General features: G+C 42.4%; 1 protein-coding gene across 1 annotated transcript in view; it reads left to right on the top strand.

Annotated features, from left to right (window-relative positions):
• COCH (cochlin) overlaps positions 1-20855 on the top strand; it is a 146257-nt gene that overhangs the window by 54900 nt on the left and 70502 nt on the right. Inside the window, exon 3 of the mRNA XM_075844668.1 lies at positions 4486-4642. Coding sequence (XP_075700783.1) covers positions 4486-4642 — 157 coding nt within the window. The remainder of the gene's footprint in view (positions 1-4485; positions 4643-20855) is intronic.

Raw genomic sequence — 20855 nt, 5'->3', positions numbered from 1 at the left:
TTAATATTTTTATTTTTTTTTACATAAAAAAAACTACTTTATTTTACTAATATTTAATCTTTTTTATTAGTCCCCCTAGGGGACTTTAACCAGCGATCATTAGATCGCTTGCACTATATACTGCAATACTAATGTATTGCAGTATGTCATGATTCTGACAGGCTTCTATTAAGCCCTGCTGGAGGCAGCGCTTAATAGGAGCACAAAGATGGCGGATCTGGGGGCCTTCATTAGGCCCCCAGGCAGCGATAGCAACCATCGTCACCCCGCGATTGCATTGCAGGGGCGCGATGAGCTGTTAGAGGGGGTTTCCCCCTCTTTCTAATGATTTAAATGCTGCGATCGCTATAGACCGCGGCATTTAACAAGTTAAACAAGCGGGATCGCGCTCGAGCGTTATCCCACTCGTTACTCTGAAGTGTCGGGTGTAACATACAGCCGACACCCGCATCGTATGGAGCGGGTTCACTCCGTGAGCCCGTTCCAAACTTCCCCTACCCGACTATGACGAATGGATACGTCAAATGTCGGGAAGGGGTTAATAACTGCATGGGCAATGACAAGTATATATGTAGTATAGTATGGGGTCGGTATTCCTGAAAACCACTCTCCTGATCTAGTTGGTGCTCGGATCCGCATAGTCTGTGTCAGCTACAAGTTTAGCAGTTTAGTGAAAGAGGACTGGTATCCGGCATACGTTACAAGATATAAAGATAATATCCTTTATTTTATATAGATAAAACAAATAAAACATTCCTAGGAAGGATGATTACACTTTTCGAACACTTTTCGGTCCTGAGCTATGACTAAGGATCTCCTGTTTGAAACGTGTAACAGTCCTTCCTAGGAATGTTTTATTTGTTTTAACTAGATGAAATAAAGGATATTGTCTTTATATTTTGGAACGTGTGCCGTGTAATAAAGTACACAATACATAAACAGCGCTGGTCACCAACGTCTCTGTTGGAGCTGGATTTTAACAATGTGTATATTACAAAATAGTACATTTAGTGTCCACTGAAATTAACTCTAAATGTTGATATCTAAGAACCCCTTTTAGATACGTGAAATTTTAATTTCTCACTAATGGGTTACATATTTGTTTTGCTAAATTTTTCATCCATCTGTTTTTCAATTATTCCAGTAAAGGGACCTGGAACATGCAACTGAACATGTGCCTAAAAATCAGTGTGGAAACACCAGTAAACTAATGGGATGTTAGGGAATTCGGCAGCCACTCGGGTCTCTGCTAAAGAAATGGCCCCTGACAAAGGCCAAATAAGTTTTAGTCCTTTCCCACCCTAATCCTGCCGTGACAGCAATGGAACCTATTGCCTATTGGCAGCGGGTGTAGAGTGGAAGTCTGGATGCACTTGTGCTTGTGGTTTTAAGCAAAGGTCCCTTTATAGACGTACCTTGTTCTTGGTTTGCAAGAAATTTAGCTAACAGATACATTTATTAGCTTTTTATTGTCAAATCCTAAAATCCATATAAAATAAAATTTCATTAGTGTGGAAAGGAAGATGAAGCCCGCTGACCACACCTTTGTTTAGAACATACAAATTTAGACCAAGAGCAATAAAAATCACTAGACAGTTGCATAATTTCTACCATACAATACTTTCTTGTATTATTTACTGTGTGTGTCTAACAGTTGGTTTTTGAATTGAACATATGGTCCATTCAACAGCATTTTCTTCATATTTGCTTTCCAATTGCAAAAACTGAAAAAATTTACAGGAAATGCAATAAAAAAAGAGAGCTAGAAATCCTCATAGGGGATTGTGTGGGCTATGAGGCAGCAAAAGGTATTTACTGGAAATGCTCATAGGTGCAAATCACGAACATGCAAAAATGACTGGAAGCGTTTGCTTTGATGTATATCTAGGTGTGTATGAAGTGAACCAGGCACAGTTTACATCTTTATTGCAGAGCTCTAGAAGCCTAATCAACATCCCATTTCCTAAGAAACTGAGCCCAGAAGTCCTCTTCACAACTCCAAATCCTATCAAAGGCTTTAATGTAAATGTCTCATTGATGTTAACTGGACATCCTCCATAAGCTTCCCACCAATTGGATATAAATTAGTAAAAAATCATCAAATTAGTATGGCTCACAGTAAGCTGAACACATCCTTTTCACCCTTTGTATAACTCTATGTTAGCATTTTATTTAGCTCAGGTCTAGATTGCAGCCACTATCCAATTTAATCTTTATTAGATACTGATACTGTTCGTGCGGAGCCTTAAGTTCCTTTTACACCGTCCCATTTTGGCCGGTACAACGAGCGTTGATCAACAAGACAGCTCGTTGATCGGCGCTCGTTTGCTCCTTTCACAAGGAGCTAGTATGGTGAACGAGCGACCGTTACTCCAATCGCTCATCCCCATCCATTTCTATCATGTCGGCAGCACGTCTTCCTGGTTACACAGGGAGATGTGCGGCCGACAACAATAATATTATGGGCATTTAAAACAATACAATCAGCCGATGAACGAGCATTTGCTTTTTCATAGGCTAATCGTTGCCCTGTTTACACAGGGAAATTATCAGGAACGAGAGTTCTGGGAACGCTCGTTTGCCCAGTAATTGGCCAGTGTAAAAGGGCCCTTATGGTGAAGACTAGATTATACATAATGCAATGGAAATTAATTAAGTAGTCTCCACTCAGAACTGATATATGTATAATATAGCTCTATACTGTCAGGACTGATGAATACTTCGATGTACACTGCTGCACTTCTTCATGTCTAGTTACAGTTCAGGTATCTATGGATTGTTATATTTTACCATGGATTGTTCCCTTTTACTTTTTCATTGGTTGATTATGATTTTACAAGGGAGCATTTTATGCCTATAGGTTCTGATATTCACATAAAAGTAATGGCTACGGTAATATGGTAGATGACACGGATCATCCCTGAAGCCTCGCATCGGTTTGTGTTTTTGCATATCAGACTCCAGAAGCATCTCTGTGGGTGATCTTATATGGATGGTTACAAAACAGACTGAGATTGCAGATGTAGTTATTTCTCTATTGCCCTTAATTACTACAGAATATTCATACTATTCCAAATTTCCCTTATTTTTTTTCACACAAATTATGATCCTTAAAAGGCAGTACAAAAATGTGGCTGCTTTCTTCCAAAAACAGCACCACACCTGTCTATGGGTTGCATCTGCTATTGCAGCTCAGCTCCATTGATCTGAATGGGGCTGAGCTGCAATACCACAAACAACCTGTGGACAGGTGAGGCACTGTTTTTGGAATTAAGCTGACATGTTTTTCTAATCCTGGATAACCACTTTAAAGAAAATGCAGTAATGCACAAAAAGCACTCAAGAGGGTATAACCAATTAAAACATTTACAGCATATCCACTAGATATGCCATAAATGTCTGACAGATGGGGTTCCCAGCTCTGGAACCTGCACTTATCTCCAGAACGGGGGAGGGGGGCACCCGCCCAGTAAAACGGATGCAGTGGCAGGCAGCAAAGCAGAGGAATAAAAGTAATGGTCTGTCGTGCCAGCTATGGAAGACAGTTCGGCTGTTTCTGTAACACCTACAAAAATGAACCGAGGGAGCCACACATATGTGTTGCCACCTCTCCATCAATCCTCCGCCTGATGCGGCATCCGCTTAACCGGGCGAGTGGGGAATCGAGTGACCCCCGTTCTAGAAATAAGTGCAGGTCCTATAGCACATATCAGACATTTATGGCATATCCCGAGGATATGCCATAAATTTTAAGTTTGGCAGTATCCCTTTAAAAAAAACTGTTAATCCGTTAGTACTTTATTTAAAGCATAAAATCACTGTTGAACATAGTTTTCATTATATAGAGATGTGTATTGAAGAAAAAAAGCTTTGTATTAATACTTTGCTTTATTTATGTTATATTGATCTTGAGTTTTTAGTTGGCATCAGTTACCCCCCTATCTTCTGGGTTTACACTATTTTTTTTACTTCAGAACAATTTATTCTGTCATTATATTGTTCATTCTTCACAGTAAAAATGGGCTTACCTGACCGTCCTTGTGCGTCCCATGTGAATGAAGCGGTATTGTACATGCTCGGACACAGATCAATTTGATTTCTATGGGACTGTCAGAGATAGCATGTGGCAGTCCCATAGAAAATGGATGGAGCGGTGGCCGAGCATGCGCAGTACCACTCCAATCATATGGGACAGGAATGGCCAGGTAAGCTCATTCTTGGGATCAGTGTGGTCCCAGTGGTCGGTAGGTAATAAATTTTGATTTTGGGAAAACCCCTTTAAGAACATTCTGTGCTGCGTTCAGCCACCTTCATTCATCAGATCATGTGGTAAGCATTCAAACGTATGTAATTATACTTTATAAACACATACTTGGGAACACCAAGTTTACATGTAGGGGTACTTTGTAGCCATTTTAACCATAATACTAATATAAAGTGTATTGATGTATTATCAAGTTTATAACGGTTCTATGTTACACGCAGCTCCGGTGCCTGTAACCTGCTCCATGAGAGGAATGGATTTAAAAAGAGAGTCTGCCCAAGTACTATGTCCCCCAGAATGCACGGATCAGCAACTCTCTGTTTATGGAGACGCAGTTTATGCAGCAGTATCCAGCATATGTGGTGCTGCAATTCACCGGTATGTCTGATATCACCCATTTTATCTTAAGACTATTGACATTTTATGATCTGTGTAGTTTGTAGCATGAAACAAACATACCAATATATCCACCATTATTGAGAGATTATTTAGCATACCTGACAGTCAAGAGCCAGTAGTAATTAAAATCTAAATTATCAGTTCTTAGATCAAGACCCTAGTGTTCACATAAGAAATTAAGTGTATTAATCCTTTCTGACTAGATTCTTTGACAGATTCGGTAGGTCAAAACAGCCTGAATGTCTGGCTAGTGTCTATTAGAGGCCTAATTACGGGGGTAGAGGTCGTTGCAGCACCAGGGCTCGACCACCCAAATGCTGCATAATAGAAGTATAAAGGAATAATCCCACTGCTATAAATGCAAGTGATATTTGGGAAGTTCCTGGTCCAGATTTTGCGTTTGGTCCCAAAATTGCACTGAAAAATGGTATTTTATGGGGTGGTCCCCACAAACAAAAAAGTAAACATAATTCAATTAAAGTGGTTACAGGGTCGATTCTGGGTTTTCTGGTGCCTGAGGCGAAAATTAAAATGGTGCCTCCCAGATCTTGATTGACATCCCACTGGCTGTTCTACATCACTAGCAACTTCAAAAAAAATCATTCCACCCATTATCTCGCTGCAGATCATACAGTAACTACAGTGCTGATTAGAGGCAGAATAAACATTTACATTAAGTGACTCACCATGACGTCTCCTCTATGATGACTTCCCCCAGCCACAGCCCATTTCTGTAGTTTTCCGCTCAGATGTCTTCGGCTTCCCACTTTTCAAACATTTCTGCACCTGTAAACGAAGATAAAATTTGCATAGTGCCACACATTATGCCCCTAAATATAATAGCGCCATACACTGCACCTCTAATTATAATAGAACCATACACAGTGTCCCTGATTATTATAGCACCATACACTGTGCCCCTGATCATAATTGCAACATACACTGTGTCCACCCCACACACACTACCCCATGTAGATTGTGCCCCCATAGAGCCCCCTGTAGACAGTGCCCCACATAGAGCCCCCTGTAGACCATGTCCCATATAGAGCCCCCTGTAGACAGGTCCCCACATACATAGTGCCCCCTATAGAGCCTCCTGTAGATACTGCCCCATAGAGCCCCTCTAGATAGTGCCTCCCATAGATAGTGCCCTACACAAATCCCCCTGTAGATAGTAACCGCTGTAGATAGTGCTCCCCATACAGCCCCCTGTAGATAGTGCCCCACATATAGCCCCATGTAGATAGTGCCCCATATATAGCCCCCCTATAGGTAGTGCCCCACATATAGCCCCCTCTAGATAGTGCTCCACATATAGCTTTCCCTGTAGATAGTGCTCCAGATATAGCCCCCACATATAGCCCACCCATAGATAGTACTCCACATATAGCCCCCCTGTAAATAGTGCACCACATATAGCCCCTCGCTCTTAATAGAAAAAGAAAACTATACATACTCACCTAAACCCGTTCCTGCGCCGTCCTCTTGCAATGCAGGCCTGCTCTCTTCTGAGCAGGTCTGCTGGGGCTGAACAACGCAAGCGGCGCGATGACATCATCGCACTGCTGGCGAGGTTAAAAGGTGCTGAGTGGCAGGGCAAGTCATTCTTCCCCGCCAATCAGTGCCTTTCAACGATGCAAGTGGCGCGATGACGTCCTCGTGCTGCTTGCATCGCTGAAAGGCGCTGATTGGCAGGGTGCCTTGCCCTGTCATTCAACAATACAAGTGGCATGATGACGCTCCGCTCACTTCATTGATTGCATGTAATTGTATCTGCATCCTATAGACGCAGGTACAATTATAGTGCAGGAGGGGGTGGCGGCGGCTGGTTTCAGTGGTGCCGCCGCCCCCTCAGAGAGGCAGCAGGCCGCCGCCTTAGGCAAGATGCTTATCTTTCCTCATGGACGGTGAGGCCCCGAGTGGTTCTCTGAAAGGTGAACGTTTTTTAGTAGGGGCTGTAAATTAAATAAACCGAAAAAAGCAATACTTATCTATTGTTGCCCTTGGCTATCCAGTGCTTTGATGACAGAAATACAACAAATGGCTGCTGAGCACATCTTAGCCCTCTGATTGGCTGCAGCGGTCACATGCTATCTGCATGTAAACAACCACTGGGAGTGCCGTCGGAGCCTCCTTGTTGGATCACTGGGGGCAAGGATTACATAGTTACATAGTTACATAGTACGGCTGAAAAAAGACACATGTCCATCAAGTTCAACCAAGGGACGGGAAAAGGGAAGGAAAAATTTCTACACATAGGAGCTAATATTTTTTTGTTCTAGGAAATTATCTAACCCTTTTTTAAAGCCATCTACTGTCCCTGCTGTGACCAGCTCCTGCGGTAGGCTATTCCATAGATTCACAGTTCTCACGGTAAAGAAGGCTTGTCGCCTCTGCAGCTTGAACCTTTTTTTCTCCAGACGGAGGGAGTGCCCCCTTGTTTTTTGAGGGGGTTTTACAAGGAACAGGATTTCACCATATTTTTTGTATGTGCCATTAATATATTTATATAAGTTAATCATGTCCCCCCTTAGTCGTCTTTTTTCAAGGCTAAATAGGTTTAATTCTTCAATCTTTCCTCATAACTTAAATTCTCCATGCCCCTAATTAGCTTCGTTGCTCTTCTTTGTATTTTTTCCAACTCCAGGGCATCCTTTCTATGAACTGGAGCCCAGAACTGAACTGCATATTCTAGATGAGGCCTCACTAATGCTTTGTAAAGTGGCAATATTACATCCCTGTCCCGTGAGTCCATGCCTCTTTTAATACACGACAATATCCTGCTGGCCTTTGAAGCAGCTGATTGACACTGCATGCTGTTATTGAGTTTATGATTTACAAGTACACCCAGATCCTTCTCAACAAGTGAATCCGCCAGTGTAGCTCCCCCTAGGACATATGATGCATGCAGGTTGTTGGTACCCAGATGCATAACTTTACATTTATCTACATTAAACTTCATCTGCCAAGTGGACACCCAAACACTTAGTTTGTTTAAATCTGCCTGCAATTCATGAACATCTTCCATTGACTGAACTATATTACATAGCATGGTGTCATCTGCAAAAATAGAAATAGTGCTATTCATCCCATCTTCTATATCATTAATAAATAAGTTGAATAATAGTGGTCCCAGCACTGAACCCTGGGGTACACCACTTATTACCGGGGACCATTCAGAGTAGGAATCATTGACCACAACTCTCTGGATACGGTCCTTGAGCCAATTCTCAATCCAATTACAAACTATATTTTCTAAACCTATAGTCCTTAATTTACCCATTAGGCGTCTATGGGGGACAGTGTCAAATGCCTTTGCAAAGTCCAAAAACACTACATCCACAGCGGCCCCTCTGTCTAGACTTCTGCTCACCTCTTCATAAAAACAGATTAGGTTTGTTTGACAACTTCTGTCCTTAGTAAAACCGTGCTGGCTGTCACTTATAATGCTATTTATTGTCACATAATCCTGTATATAGTCCCTCAATAGCCCCTCAAACATTTTCCCCACGATGGATGTTAAGCTTACTGGTCTATAATTACCCGGGGAAGACCTAGAGCCCTTTTTGAAAATAGGCACCACATTTGTGCTGCGCCAGTCCCTTGGCACTATACCAGTCACTAGAGATTCTCTGAATATTATGAAAAGGGGGACAGAAATAACTGAACTAAGCTCTTTAAGAATTCTAGGGTGTAACCCATCTGGTCCCGGGGACTTGTGCACATTTATTTTATTTCATTTAGCTTGGACCATATCTACATTTATCCAATTCAGTATATCAACTGATATATTAACAGCACTGGCACCGGCTACATCAGCTGCTCTTTCTTCTGTTGTATATACAGAGCTAAAGAACCGATTTAGTAACTCTGCCTTCTCTTGATCCCCTGTGATCAACTCCCGATTACCACTATCTAGGGGTCCTACATGTTCAAACCTTGGCTTTTTAGCATTTATATATTTATAATTCCCTAAAAGAATTTTTGGGGATTTGTTTTACTATCCTTGGCCACCTGCCTTTCATTTTGTATTTTTGCTAATTTTATTACATTTTTACAGATTTTATTAAGCTCTTTATATTTTTCAAAGGCTACAGATGTACCCTCAGATTTGTATTTTTTAAATGCCCTTTTTTTGTCATGTATTGCCCCTTTCACAGAAGGTGTAAGCCATGTGGGGTTTAATTTGAGTCGTTTATACTTGTTACCTATAGGAATAAATTTTGCACTATAATAACTCAAAGTAGATTTGAAAATCTCCCATTTATCATTTGTTCCATTATTTGACATTAGTTCTTCCCAGTCCATATCCTGAATTGCCGCCCTCATCCTGGGGAAATTGGCTTTCTTAAAATTAAATGTTTTTGCCCTCCCAGCCTGCGTTTGTTTTTTACAGTATAGGTAAAATGTAACTATATTATGATCACTGTTACCGAGGTTTTCACGAACATTGACATTCCCAACAAGATCTGCATTATTAGAAATGACCAGATCCAACAGAGCTTCACCCCTAGTCGGGTCTTCCACAAACTGGCCCATAAAATTTTCCTGCAACAGGTTGAGGAAATGTCTCCCCTTTGCAGTTGAAGCTGAACCATAACACCAATTAATATCCCGGAAATTAAAATCTCCCATTATCACTACAGTACCCGCCTGTGCAGCCCGCTCCATCTGTTTATATAGCTGAACTTCCATCTCCTCAGTTATATTGGGGGGTCTATAGATTACACCAAAAGTAATTTTTTCAGTGTTTACCTCCCTTTCTAGTTCCACCCACAAGGTTTCAACCTCCTCACAGTATTCACCCACTATTGTCTCTTTCACACTCGCCTTCATATCATTTCTCACATACAGACATACACCACCACCTTTCCTATTTGTCCTGTCTTTCCGAAAAAGTGTAAAACCCTGTAGATTTACAGCCTGTCAGTTTTTCACTTTTATTATCAGAAATGTGATTTGACATTATTTGGGCCTTTTTATTTACACTGATGTTTTGTAACGAAAGGATCTCCTTATCTTGTTGTCTAGTCCTCTCCCCACATTCTGTTTCTCCCCCCACCAATATAGTCTGACCCCTCTCTAACCTGGCTACCCCTTTTTTTTCTACATTGACCCCCCTCCTCAGCCCTAGTTTAAATACTCCACCACCCCAGCTGGAATTCTCTCCCCCAGCACAGCGGACCCCCTTCCATTTAGGTGTAAATCATCTGCAGAATACAGTTTGTACCCCAATGAAAAGTCAGCCCAGTGCTCTAGGAACCCAAATCCTTCTCCTCTACACCAAGACTTCAGCCATGCATTTAACTCCCTGAGCTCCCGCTGTCTTTCCTGTGATGCGCATGGCACAGGCAGTATTCCTGAGAATACTACTTTGGAGGTCCTTCCCTTCAGCTTGTAGCCTAGTTCTTTAAAATTATTCTTAAGGCTCCTCCCCCTACCATTTATTCTGTCGTTGGTACCGACATGGACCACGACAGCTGGATCATCACCAGCCCCTCCCAGCAATTTGTCCACCCGTTCCACCACATGCCGAACCCTGGCACCAGGGAGACAGCAAACCATTCGGTTGAGGTGGTCTTGGCGACAAATTATTCTATCCGTCTTCCTGATTATAGAATCCCCTACGACTATCAATTGTCTTGGCTTACCTGCATTACCATCCCGCCGACTACTAGCTGGGCTGTTCTCCCGGCTGTTAGGGAGATCAGTATCCACTAGGGCTGCCATTTCTGAGACTGACACCCTTGCATCATCACCCAACTTGGCAATTTTGCCTGGAATGTCAGAAACCGGATCGGCCTTCCTTTTCTTTGACCCCTTTCTACTGCCCCTAACTACATTAACCCAGCTACTTACCTGATCCTGCTCACCCATGTCTTCACCCTCCAGTTCTAACCCACTAACTGCATGCTCCGTGAGCAGCAAGCTCAGCTCAAGATTGTCTATCCTCCTCAGTGTTGCATTCTGCTCCTGCTCACATCTGCCACAGAGGTATTCACCCTGGAACTCCTGCTCCAGTCGTGCATACATATGGCAAACTGTGCACTGAAGAAAATCTCCAATCTTGCTATCCATTATCCAAGTTACAAAAAAATCAGCGAACAGTTGTTAATCAAAAAGAAAAAGAAGAAGATTACTTACTGGGGCTTAACTCCTTTTTTCCACTCCGGTTTTTGGTACTCCACTTGATCTACAACCCACTTGTTTTTTTAATCCACAGAGCAGGCTCTACAGAGTACTGTGGCCTGATTTATAGCACCTGGGACCAGCTAACCCCTCCCCCTAGTCAGCTACTCAGCAGGAAGGAAGCTGCAAAGGAAAAATGGTTTTAAATGATGTCACTTTTGCAAACTTTGTAGCAAGCAAGCAATCAATGGCCCCCCACTTTGTCACACACAACACAGTAAGTCAATCCGGTTTTTGGAACTCCACTTGATCTACAACCCACTTGTTTTTTCAATCCACAGAGCAGGCTCTACAGAGTACTGAGGCCTGATTTATAGCACCTGGGACCAGCTAACCCCTCCCCCTAGTCAGCTACTCAGCAGGAAGGAAGCTACAAACTAAAAATGGTTTTAAATTATGTCACTTTTGCAAACTTTGTAGCAAGCAAGCAATCAATACATATATCCCATACAATGGCCCCCACTTTGTCACACACAACACAGTAAGTCAATCCGGTTTTTGGAACTCCACTTGATCTACAACCCACTTGTTTTTTCAATCCACAGAGCAGGATAGGTAAGCATTGCTTTTTTGGTTTATTTATTTCATTTGCAGCCCCTACTAAAAATGTTCACTACCTTTAAAGTGTGTAATGCAATCAGCAAACATGTACAGCACACAAATACACAGCCCTCGAATTCTTAGTCCACAGCATGACTCCCCTCTCATCCTTAGTCCCAGGCATGGTTCCCCTCTTGGCTCCCAGCATGGTCCCCTCTTGTTGCTGGTCTCATTCTATCTCCCAGCATGGCTTAACCTATTTCTTAGACCCAAGTCAGGCTCCGATCTCCATTTCCCCCTCACTGCTAGACTTGATGCCTCAGTGGTAGTCTGCAGGCTCCCTTTCCCAGCAATCATGCAGGCTGTTGAGTGCAGCACGATGTGCGCTGCACCCTCCCTTTCTCTGAAAGCCTCCCTTCTTTAGAATGTTGCTCCATGGTGCTGGAAATGCTCCTCCTGCTCTCTCTACACCAATGATGCAGCGAGATGCTGGCAGATTCTTTCACCTGATGAGCCAATCAAGGCTCCTCCTCCCTCTCCGGTCTGGTGATGCAGCGTGGCGGGCACCTGCATTAAGATAATTTACAGTGCTTGTGAGTCCAATTTGTGGTCTTTTGAAAGGGTTTCCAACTGAAAAATTAGCTCCAAAAAGTGGTCTTTAGTTAGAAAAGGGGGTGGTCTGCTTTTAGAAGGGGAACTTCCATAAACTATAACGATAAGGGAAATTGATCACAGAAAACTTCAGTGTGAAGTCATCTCAAAGGGGTGGTCTTCTGGGGAGGTTTCACTGTAGCAAGTAAAGCATGATGATCCAACCCAAAAAAAATAAAACCCACCAAACTAGATAAGATGAAAACCTGCAGAAGAGGCACCCCAATTTGGCAAAAAAAACCTGCCAACCCTGGTAATTTAACAGGTTTAAATAAGGGTCAGTCATGTGACCACCAGCCACACGTCATGTCACCCTGGCCTTTAGAACTTTTAGGCTGGGTTCACACGACCTATTTTCAGGCGTAAACTAGGCGTTTTACGCCTCGAATTACGCCTGAAAACACGGCTCAAATACGTCAGCAAATATCTGCCCATTCATTTCAATTGGTGTGCCGACGGCCTGTAATTTTACGCGTCGCTGTCAAAAGACGGCGCGTAAAATAACAGCGTCGTCAAAGAAGTGCAGGACACTTCTTGGGACGTAATTTGAGCCGTTTTTCATTGACTTCAATGAAGAACAGCTCCAAATTACGGCCGTAATTGACGCCTCGCAAAACGCGAGTACGAGCAATTACGTTTGAAATGCAGGAGCTGTTTTCTCCTGAAAACAGCTCCGTAATTTCAGCCGTAATTGTCGTTATCGTGTGCACATACCCTAAAAGTATTTCTAACTATGGCAACATTTCAGCTTTGTGCATCTCTTCCTAACTCGTGTGTGTTTAAAGAGGAACTATCAGTTCTGAGGAAAATCTCTGTAAGTAACAGTAGATTAAAGTATAAGAATTTTCTCAAGTACTTATGATTAGCAAAACAGAACATTTTTCTCAGTACTACAGGGACAAAGGGGAAAAATTACCGAAAGATTTGAGCATTTTTTTGTTTTAAAGTTGCAAATCATGGCCCACGCCGTATTTGTGCAAGAATATGTGACTTTATCTCCCTATGGGATATTTAAAAAAATGAAAGAAATAAAAGGAAAGTAATGCTAAAAAAAAATATTCAAAAGAAAGATGTTTTTACAATAAATAAACTTTATAAAATTCAAGACATAAAATAATACAAGACATATTTGTTATTCTAACAACTATAATAATCTGTACAATAGAGTTTTAACATCATTTATGTTGATTGGTGTATTGCGTAAAGAAATGCTAATGATAAAAACTGCAGCGGAATTGCTTTATATATATATTATTACCAAAATAAAAATGTATATAAATTAAAAGCTAATGCATATGTACAACTTGTCTTGCAAAAAACAAAGCCATATATCACCATGTTAAACAAAAAACTTATGTTATAACCGTCGGAAGGCAAAGAGACACAACACCACAATTTAGCCGGCCTTTTAGGGGCTAATCTAGGTCTCTCACTCCATGCACACAAAACCAGCAGTAGCCACACCTGTCTTGTATCTCAGTTCTCTGGTGTATCTACTGAGAGACTCTTTAGATTACCTAGCAGCCTACTCCTCCTCTAGCTGCTCCATACTACTACATAATCTTACATTGCTGTTAATATAACAACATACAGCATAAAGTAAAACTACAGCATAGATCTTCACTGTAACCACAGCTGCACACTAACAGTCTCGACCTTCACAGTGGGCTCTCCCACTGTGATACAAGGCCCCAGCAGACAGTAATCTTATACTGTATAATATTACTGTCTGTTGGGGCCCTATATCTAAGCCTACCATGTGGTAGGCTTAGGTATAGGGCCCATCAAACAAGATCACACATGGTGTGATCCTGTCTGCTGGGCCCTGTATCTAAGCCTACCTTGTGGTAGGCTGAGATACAGGGTCCAACGGACTGTATCACAAATGGGCCTTCCATCTAAGACTACCACATGTGTTACTAATATGTTTCTGCTTTTTTTTTACTGTTTCGGTTGTTTGACTATGTCGGATTCGAAGACTACTTCGATGACTGCTTTTTATTATTTTCAATTTAATGGTTAACGAGGGTTGTGTGGCGGTTTTCAAGTAATTTTTTTTTGTCTTTGTATTTTTTTAAAACTTTATTACTACTGCCTTAGTAATGGCCGCTGGCTGGCTGACTGACAGTGTCCATTACGAAGGCAGGGCTTAATGTTAACCAGTACAGAGGCTAACACTAAGTCCCCATCCACACGAACGTGCTTTTGCGGCCGCAATTCCCCCGAAAATCAACGGGAGATTTGCGGCCACATTCCTATGGGGCCATGCACACAACCACGGTTTCCTCGGTCCGTGCATGGCCCTGGAGCCCATGTTCTGCGGTCCAGGCTCATAGCAAATAATGGCCTGAGATTTGCGGGCGGCTCGCGGGTGTCACTCCGCTGCCAGCCGCCCCGAAAATCACGGCCGTGCACCTGGCTACGGTCGTGTGCATGAGGCCTAACTCCCATTATTGCCCTGGAACCTGCTGCCACCAGTGGTACCGTGATGAGCCGGGTGTGATCCAGTACCCGACCATCTGTAGTGATGGCATGGCACTGGGGCGGTCGCAGGCTGGTATTATTAGGCTGGGAAGCCCAAAAACAGTGAACCTTCCCCCCCTGATAATGCTGGCCTACCTCTGCTATGTTGTATCTGGCTGGTTATCAAAAGTGGGCGGGGAACCCACGTCATTTAAAAAAAAATGGAAAAAGGATGTGGGTGTAATGAATCGGGGTGGGGAGACAACAGGTGAGCCCTAATCTACCCGCAACTCAGTCCCTGCCTACTTACATGGCCCGTCCTAAGTGACGGCATACAACTGGGCGACGGTCCCTACGCTCAGTAAGTGCAAGATAGACAACACAAGACAAGAGCACACAGAAGCAAAGGGGAAGTAGGGGCAGTTGCCCACGGAAAACCGTAAGCAACAGGCAGTGGTGAACGAGCCGAATCAAACCAGGAGAGTACGTAGTAGCAAAAAACGGAGCAGGAGAATAGTCAGGCAAGCCAGGGTCAAAAAGGTTACAGCGGTCAATCAGGTAAATAGCAGGAATAGCAGAGCCAGGAAACCAGAGAATCACAGGCAAGGAACATGCTGCAAGTGAGGGTATAAATAGACCAAGGGCAGGAGCTAGAACCATCAGGCCAGGCTGTAATAGGTTCTCCCTCTCCACAGCCTGCAAGCCTGAGTGGTAACAGATCGCGTCACTCTAGCAGATCTTGGAGCTTATGAAGGCTGATTAACCCCAGGCGTCGACACAGAACCTGTGTCAGGCAAACCCTTTACAGTGGGGTCCCCCCATTTTTCATAACCAGCCAGATACAACATAACAGCAGCAGGCTAGCATTACCAGGGTTTCTGAACTTTTTTCAGCCTAATAATTCTAGCCTGCGGCCGCTCAAGTGCCCGTCCATCTCTACAGATCGTCGGGTACTGGATCGAGATCGGGAACTTCCCGATACCCTTGGTGGCGGTAGGTATCAGGGTAATAATGGGGATTAGTGTTAGCCTTTTTACTGGCTAACATTAAGCCCCTCCATAGTAATGGACACTGTCAATCAGCCATCGGCAATTACTAAGGCTGTAGTAATAAAGTTTAAAACAAAATACAAGGACATAGAAGAAATATTATTGAAATAAAAAACCCCCACACAAATTTCGCTAACCATTTTACTGAAAATAGAAAAAAATGCCATTATTGAAATATTCCTTGAATCTGATGTAGTCATAGGGTATGTTCACACTGCTTATTATCGACCATTTTTCGGGCCGTGAAATGCTGAAAAACGGCCAAAAAAATCGGCAGAACGCCTCCAAACATCTTCCCATTGATTGGGTCGTTTTTTTTACGTGGCCGTTTTGAAAAACGGCTGTGAAAAAAGTGCAGGTCACTTCTTGAAATGTTTTTGGAGCCGTTTTTCATAGGCTCTATTGAAAACTGCTGTAAAAACGGGCGTAAAAAAACGCCGCAAAAACCGCGAGTGGCTTAAAAAAGTCCAAAAATCAGGAGCTATTTTCCCTTGAAAACAGCTCCGTATTTTCAGACGTTTTTGGTTAAGCGTGTGAACATACCCTTACAACCGTACCTGTAAAAAAAAACACAAAAAAGATTAGTAACACATAAAAAGGCATAGCAATTATTAAACTTACCTTTCCTGGGTAACATGCACATTATTTCTTTGTAGGGTGACATACGTATTGGGGCTATTGCCCCTGACGATTTAAGACCTTAGCAACGCCCCTAGCTGCTAGTGCTGCATCATTGGGTCCTCAATCACCAGGCCGTGTGGACCAATACCAGGCCATGGATAATTTGGTACCGGGCCGGGGCGGATATGCTGTGTAAAGTTACACTGCGTATCTGCCCCGGGGGCAGCAGGGAATTCGGGGCATAAAAAAATCGCACTAAACTGTGGTGCAGTTTTTCTCCCAGAAATGTCAGCTGCGGAAAACCTCAGCATTTAGCCGGCCTGCTAGCAGGCCAGCCTCCTGGGATGGCTGCAGCGGCGGTCACATGGGATGAAACTTCATCCCAGGAGGCCGGCCCTCTGACGTCATCTGGGCCGGCCTTCTGCAATGAGGTTTTATCCCATGTGACCACCGCTACAGCCTGTGATTGGCTGCTGGGTCACATGGGATGAAACATCATCCCAGGAGGCCGGTCTGGAGGAAGAAACACAGACTTCTGGGTAAGTGTAAGATTTTTATTTTTTTTCTGAGTTGCGTTTCTGCGGTGGAATCGCTGTGAATACACCGCAATAAACTCAACATCTGCTATTTCTTGCGGGTTTTACCTCCCCTTTGAATTCAACAAATAAGCAGCTTTTACACAAATACAATTGACATTCTGCGGAATAAATCTCCAAGCCGCATGTCAATTTCTAAGCGTTTTTTTCCGTTCACTATTTACGCAGCATGTGGATGAGATTTGTTCTATCTCATCCACTTTGCTGCTACTGTATTATGCTGCAGATTTTCCGCAACAAATTCAGTTGCGGAGAATACGCAGTATTTACGCAACGTGTGAACTGACCCAAAAAAGTTTTCATTTTTATTTCCATCTAATTGCAGTCTGCAGTGTGTCCTGTAATGCAACCCCCAGCCCCGCCGCAACCATCCAACCCCCACTTCCCCCCCGCGCCTGTTCATGGAAAAATTATCTTGCATGAAACTGGTTCTTGGTGCAACAGGGACTGCTGCCTTAGGAGACCCAGCGATGCAGCTGAAAGCTGCCTGCCGTCAGCCATGAGAAGTTGGGGAGGGGGCCCAAAAAGGACTTTTGCACCGGGACCCATGAGTCTTTAGCTACAGAGAGAGATAAAGTAATATTAGCTTTTAAAGGGCTTTCAAAGGGCCGGTGGTTTTATCACTAAATTAAAGAGGAAATTCTTTAATTTTCCTATTAAATATATTTAAGGAATATTTTTATATTTTTGTCTCTCACTATTTCATGAGGTTTACCCAGAAGAGACAGGTCCACTTTTACTTTATTAGAAACATGACAACATTACCTAAAGACAGGCAGTCATGTTATACAAGTAAGGCTATGTTCACACCTGTGTCGGGCTATTCCGTTGTTCTTCTCTTTCAGAGGAGCAGAACAAGAGAGTAACGGAAGCAACAGTTTAGTTGCACGACGGACACCACCGGCAGCCAACGGAACCCATTGACTTTAATAGGTTCCATCGTCTTTCCGTTGGGGTGTCTGTCTTTTTACCAGAGACAATAGTGCAGCATGCTACGCTATTGTCTCCGGTAATTTCCGGTAAACTTAACCAGATCTACGACAGAGGCCACTATCGGAACATCCAAAGCAGATGTGAATGAAGCCTGAGGGTATGTTCACACGTAGTCAACCAAAACGTCTGAAAATCCAGAGCTGTTTTCAAGGGAAAACAGACCCTGCTTTTCAGACGTTTTTTTACTAACTCGCATTTTTCGCGGCGTTTTTCGCGCCGTTTTCGCGGCGTTTTTTACGTCCGTTTTTGGAGCTGTTTTCATTGGAGTCTATGAGAAAACAGCTCCAAAAACGTCTGAAAGAAGTGTCCTGCACTTCTTTTGACGAGGCTGTATTTTTACGAGTCGTCGTTTGACAGCTGTCAAACGACGACGCGTAAATAACAGGTCGTCTGCACAGTACGTCGGCAAACCCATTCAAATGAATGGGCAGATGTTTGCCGACGTATTGGAGCCGTATTTTCAGACGTAAAACGAGGCATAATACGCCTCGTATACGTCTGAAATTTGGCCGTGTGAACATACCCTTAATACACGCACAGTAAAGTAGTTGTTGCAATAACCATGCAATGGCCGCGTAAAAAAATGCCAGCGGAAAAGAAGTACATGTCACTTCTTGAGCCGTGTTTGGAGTTGTTTTTCATTCACTCTATAGAAAAATAACTCCAAAAATGGCCGTAAAAAACGCAGCGAAAAACGCGAGTTGCTTAAATAACGACTGAAAATCAGGAGCTGTTTTCCCTTGAAAACAGCTCCATATTTTCAGACGTTTTTTGTTAAGCGTGTGCACATACCCTAATAATGATCAAAAAATTCTGTGTGCACAGGGTCTAAAAGAGGATTTTTTTTTTTACTGTAAGAGTAGTAAGACTATGGAACTCTCTGCGAGAGAAAGTTGTTCTGGTAAATTTACTAAGATAATTCAAAAGGAGCCTGGGTGCCTTTTTTGAAAGTTATAATATTACAAGTTTAATATCCAAAAAAGAGAACGTGAAGCAGCACTCAAATAAAGTGAATTTATTCATCCAACATGGAACCACAACGTTTCATCTCCTCAATAAATTCACTTTATTTGAGTGCTGCTTCACGTTCTCTTTTTTGGATATCCAACACATAAGGAGAAGTGACTCCTTTATCTTTGAAGCCCTGCACCAGCCTAGTCAGGTATTTGTTGACAGTGCTGCTCCAATCCTTTGCTTTTTTGATATTACAAGTTTAATGTACTAGATTACTTTAGATGTGTCATTGATCCAGGGATTTATTCGAATTACCATATTGGGAGTTGGGAAATAATGTTTTTCCCTGAGATGAGAAAAATTGGCATTTGCCTCATGGTTTGTTTTATTTTTTTGCATTTCTCTGAATCAATATAGACTTAACCCGTTAGTGACCGGCCCATCGTGTTTCTACGTCGGTCACTAACGAGCCTTATTCCGATGCCATAGACTTTTTACGTCGCGGCATCGGAATAAGTAAACAGAGCAGGGAGCTGTCAAATCTCCCTGCTCTCAACCCAGAGGCAGCTGAGGGCTGGGAGCGTCCCTGCTCTGCCGGGTGAGATCGATATTAGTATCGATCTCACCCGTTTAACCCCTCAGATGCGGTGCTCAATAGCGAGCACCGCATCTGAGTGGTTTTGGAGAGAGGGAGGGAGCTACCTCTCTCTCCCACCGACACCCGGCGATAAGATCGCCGAGTGTCTGTGTCTCTGATGGCAGCCGGGGGCCTAATAAAGGCCCCCAGGTCTGCCAGTGATGAATGCCTGCGAGATCATGCCGCAGGCATGACCTAGCAGATGCCTGTCCGTTTTAAACGGACAGGCATAATACACTGCAATACAGAAGTATTGCAGTGTATTATAATAGCGATCGGAAGATCGCATAGTGAAGTCCCTTAGTGGGACTAGTAAAAAAGTAAAAGAAAAAGTTTAATAAAGTTAATTGAAAAAAAAATTGAAAAAAAATGAAAAACCCACGTTTTCCCCTTACAAACTGCTTTACTATAAAAAAACAAAATACAGTTAAAAAGTTACACATATTTGGTATCGCCGCGTCCGTAACGACCCTGACTATAAATCTATTACATTACTTAACCCGCACGGTGAACGTCGTAAAAAATGAAGTTAAAAACAACGGAAAAATTGCTGTTTTCTGTGAATCCTGACTTTAAAAAATGTGATTAAAAAGTGATCAAAAAGTCGCATCTACTCAAAAATGGTACCAATAAAAACTACAAGTCTTCCCGCAAAAAAAAAAGTCCTCATACAACTGCATCGGCGAAAAAATAAAAACGTTATGGCTCTTCAAATATGGAGACAAAAACAAATAATTTTGAAAAAAAAGCGTTTTTACTGTGTAAAAGTAGTAAAACATACAAAAACTATACAAATTTGGTATCGTTGCAATCGTAACAACCCGCTGAATAAACTTATTGTGTTATTTATACTACACGGTAAACGGCGCAGATTTAGGACGCAAAAAAGAGTGGCAAAATTTCAGATTTTTTTTCTATTCCCTCCCCAAAAAAAGTTAATAAACGTTAATCAATAAATAATATGTCCCCCAAAATGGTGCTATTAAAAAGTACAACTTGTCCCGCAAAAAACAAGACCTTATACAGCTATGTCGATGCAAAAATAAAAACGTTATAGCTCTTGGAATGCGACGATTCAAAAACTTAAAAAATAGCTTGGTCATTAAGGTCTAAAATAGGCTGGTCATTAAGGGGTTAAAGACTATGTGAACCTTTAAAAGGCAAATTATTATTATTTTTTTTTAACTTAAAAGGTATATCAGTGTGTTTTGTAAATACGTTTTATTAAAAATTATTTTTACTTTTTTAGATACAGCTGCCCTGTATTCTCTATGCAGAGGTGCTATATCTAGCGCTATTCACTGAATGCATCAGTCTTGCAGACCTGACCGATTCAGTGTAGCCTTTAACTAGATGGATTTATGTCTTTTTTCAGCTTACTATGTTACATCTTGCTACAATTTGCTGATTGTTTACGGTTTATTATTTATTGTTTATTTCTTGGCTTTTTCATCAGCGCATGCGCAGTAGTGCTGATTACAGCGGCGGACATATTTTTT

This window comes from Rhinoderma darwinii, chromosome 12 (assembly GCF_050947455.1).
Source record: "Rhinoderma darwinii isolate aRhiDar2 chromosome 12, aRhiDar2.hap1, whole genome shotgun sequence".
Lineage (NCBI taxonomy): Eukaryota > Metazoa > Chordata > Amphibia > Anura > Rhinodermatidae > Rhinoderma > Rhinoderma darwinii.
This window is presented reverse-complemented; position numbering and strand designations above follow the sequence as displayed.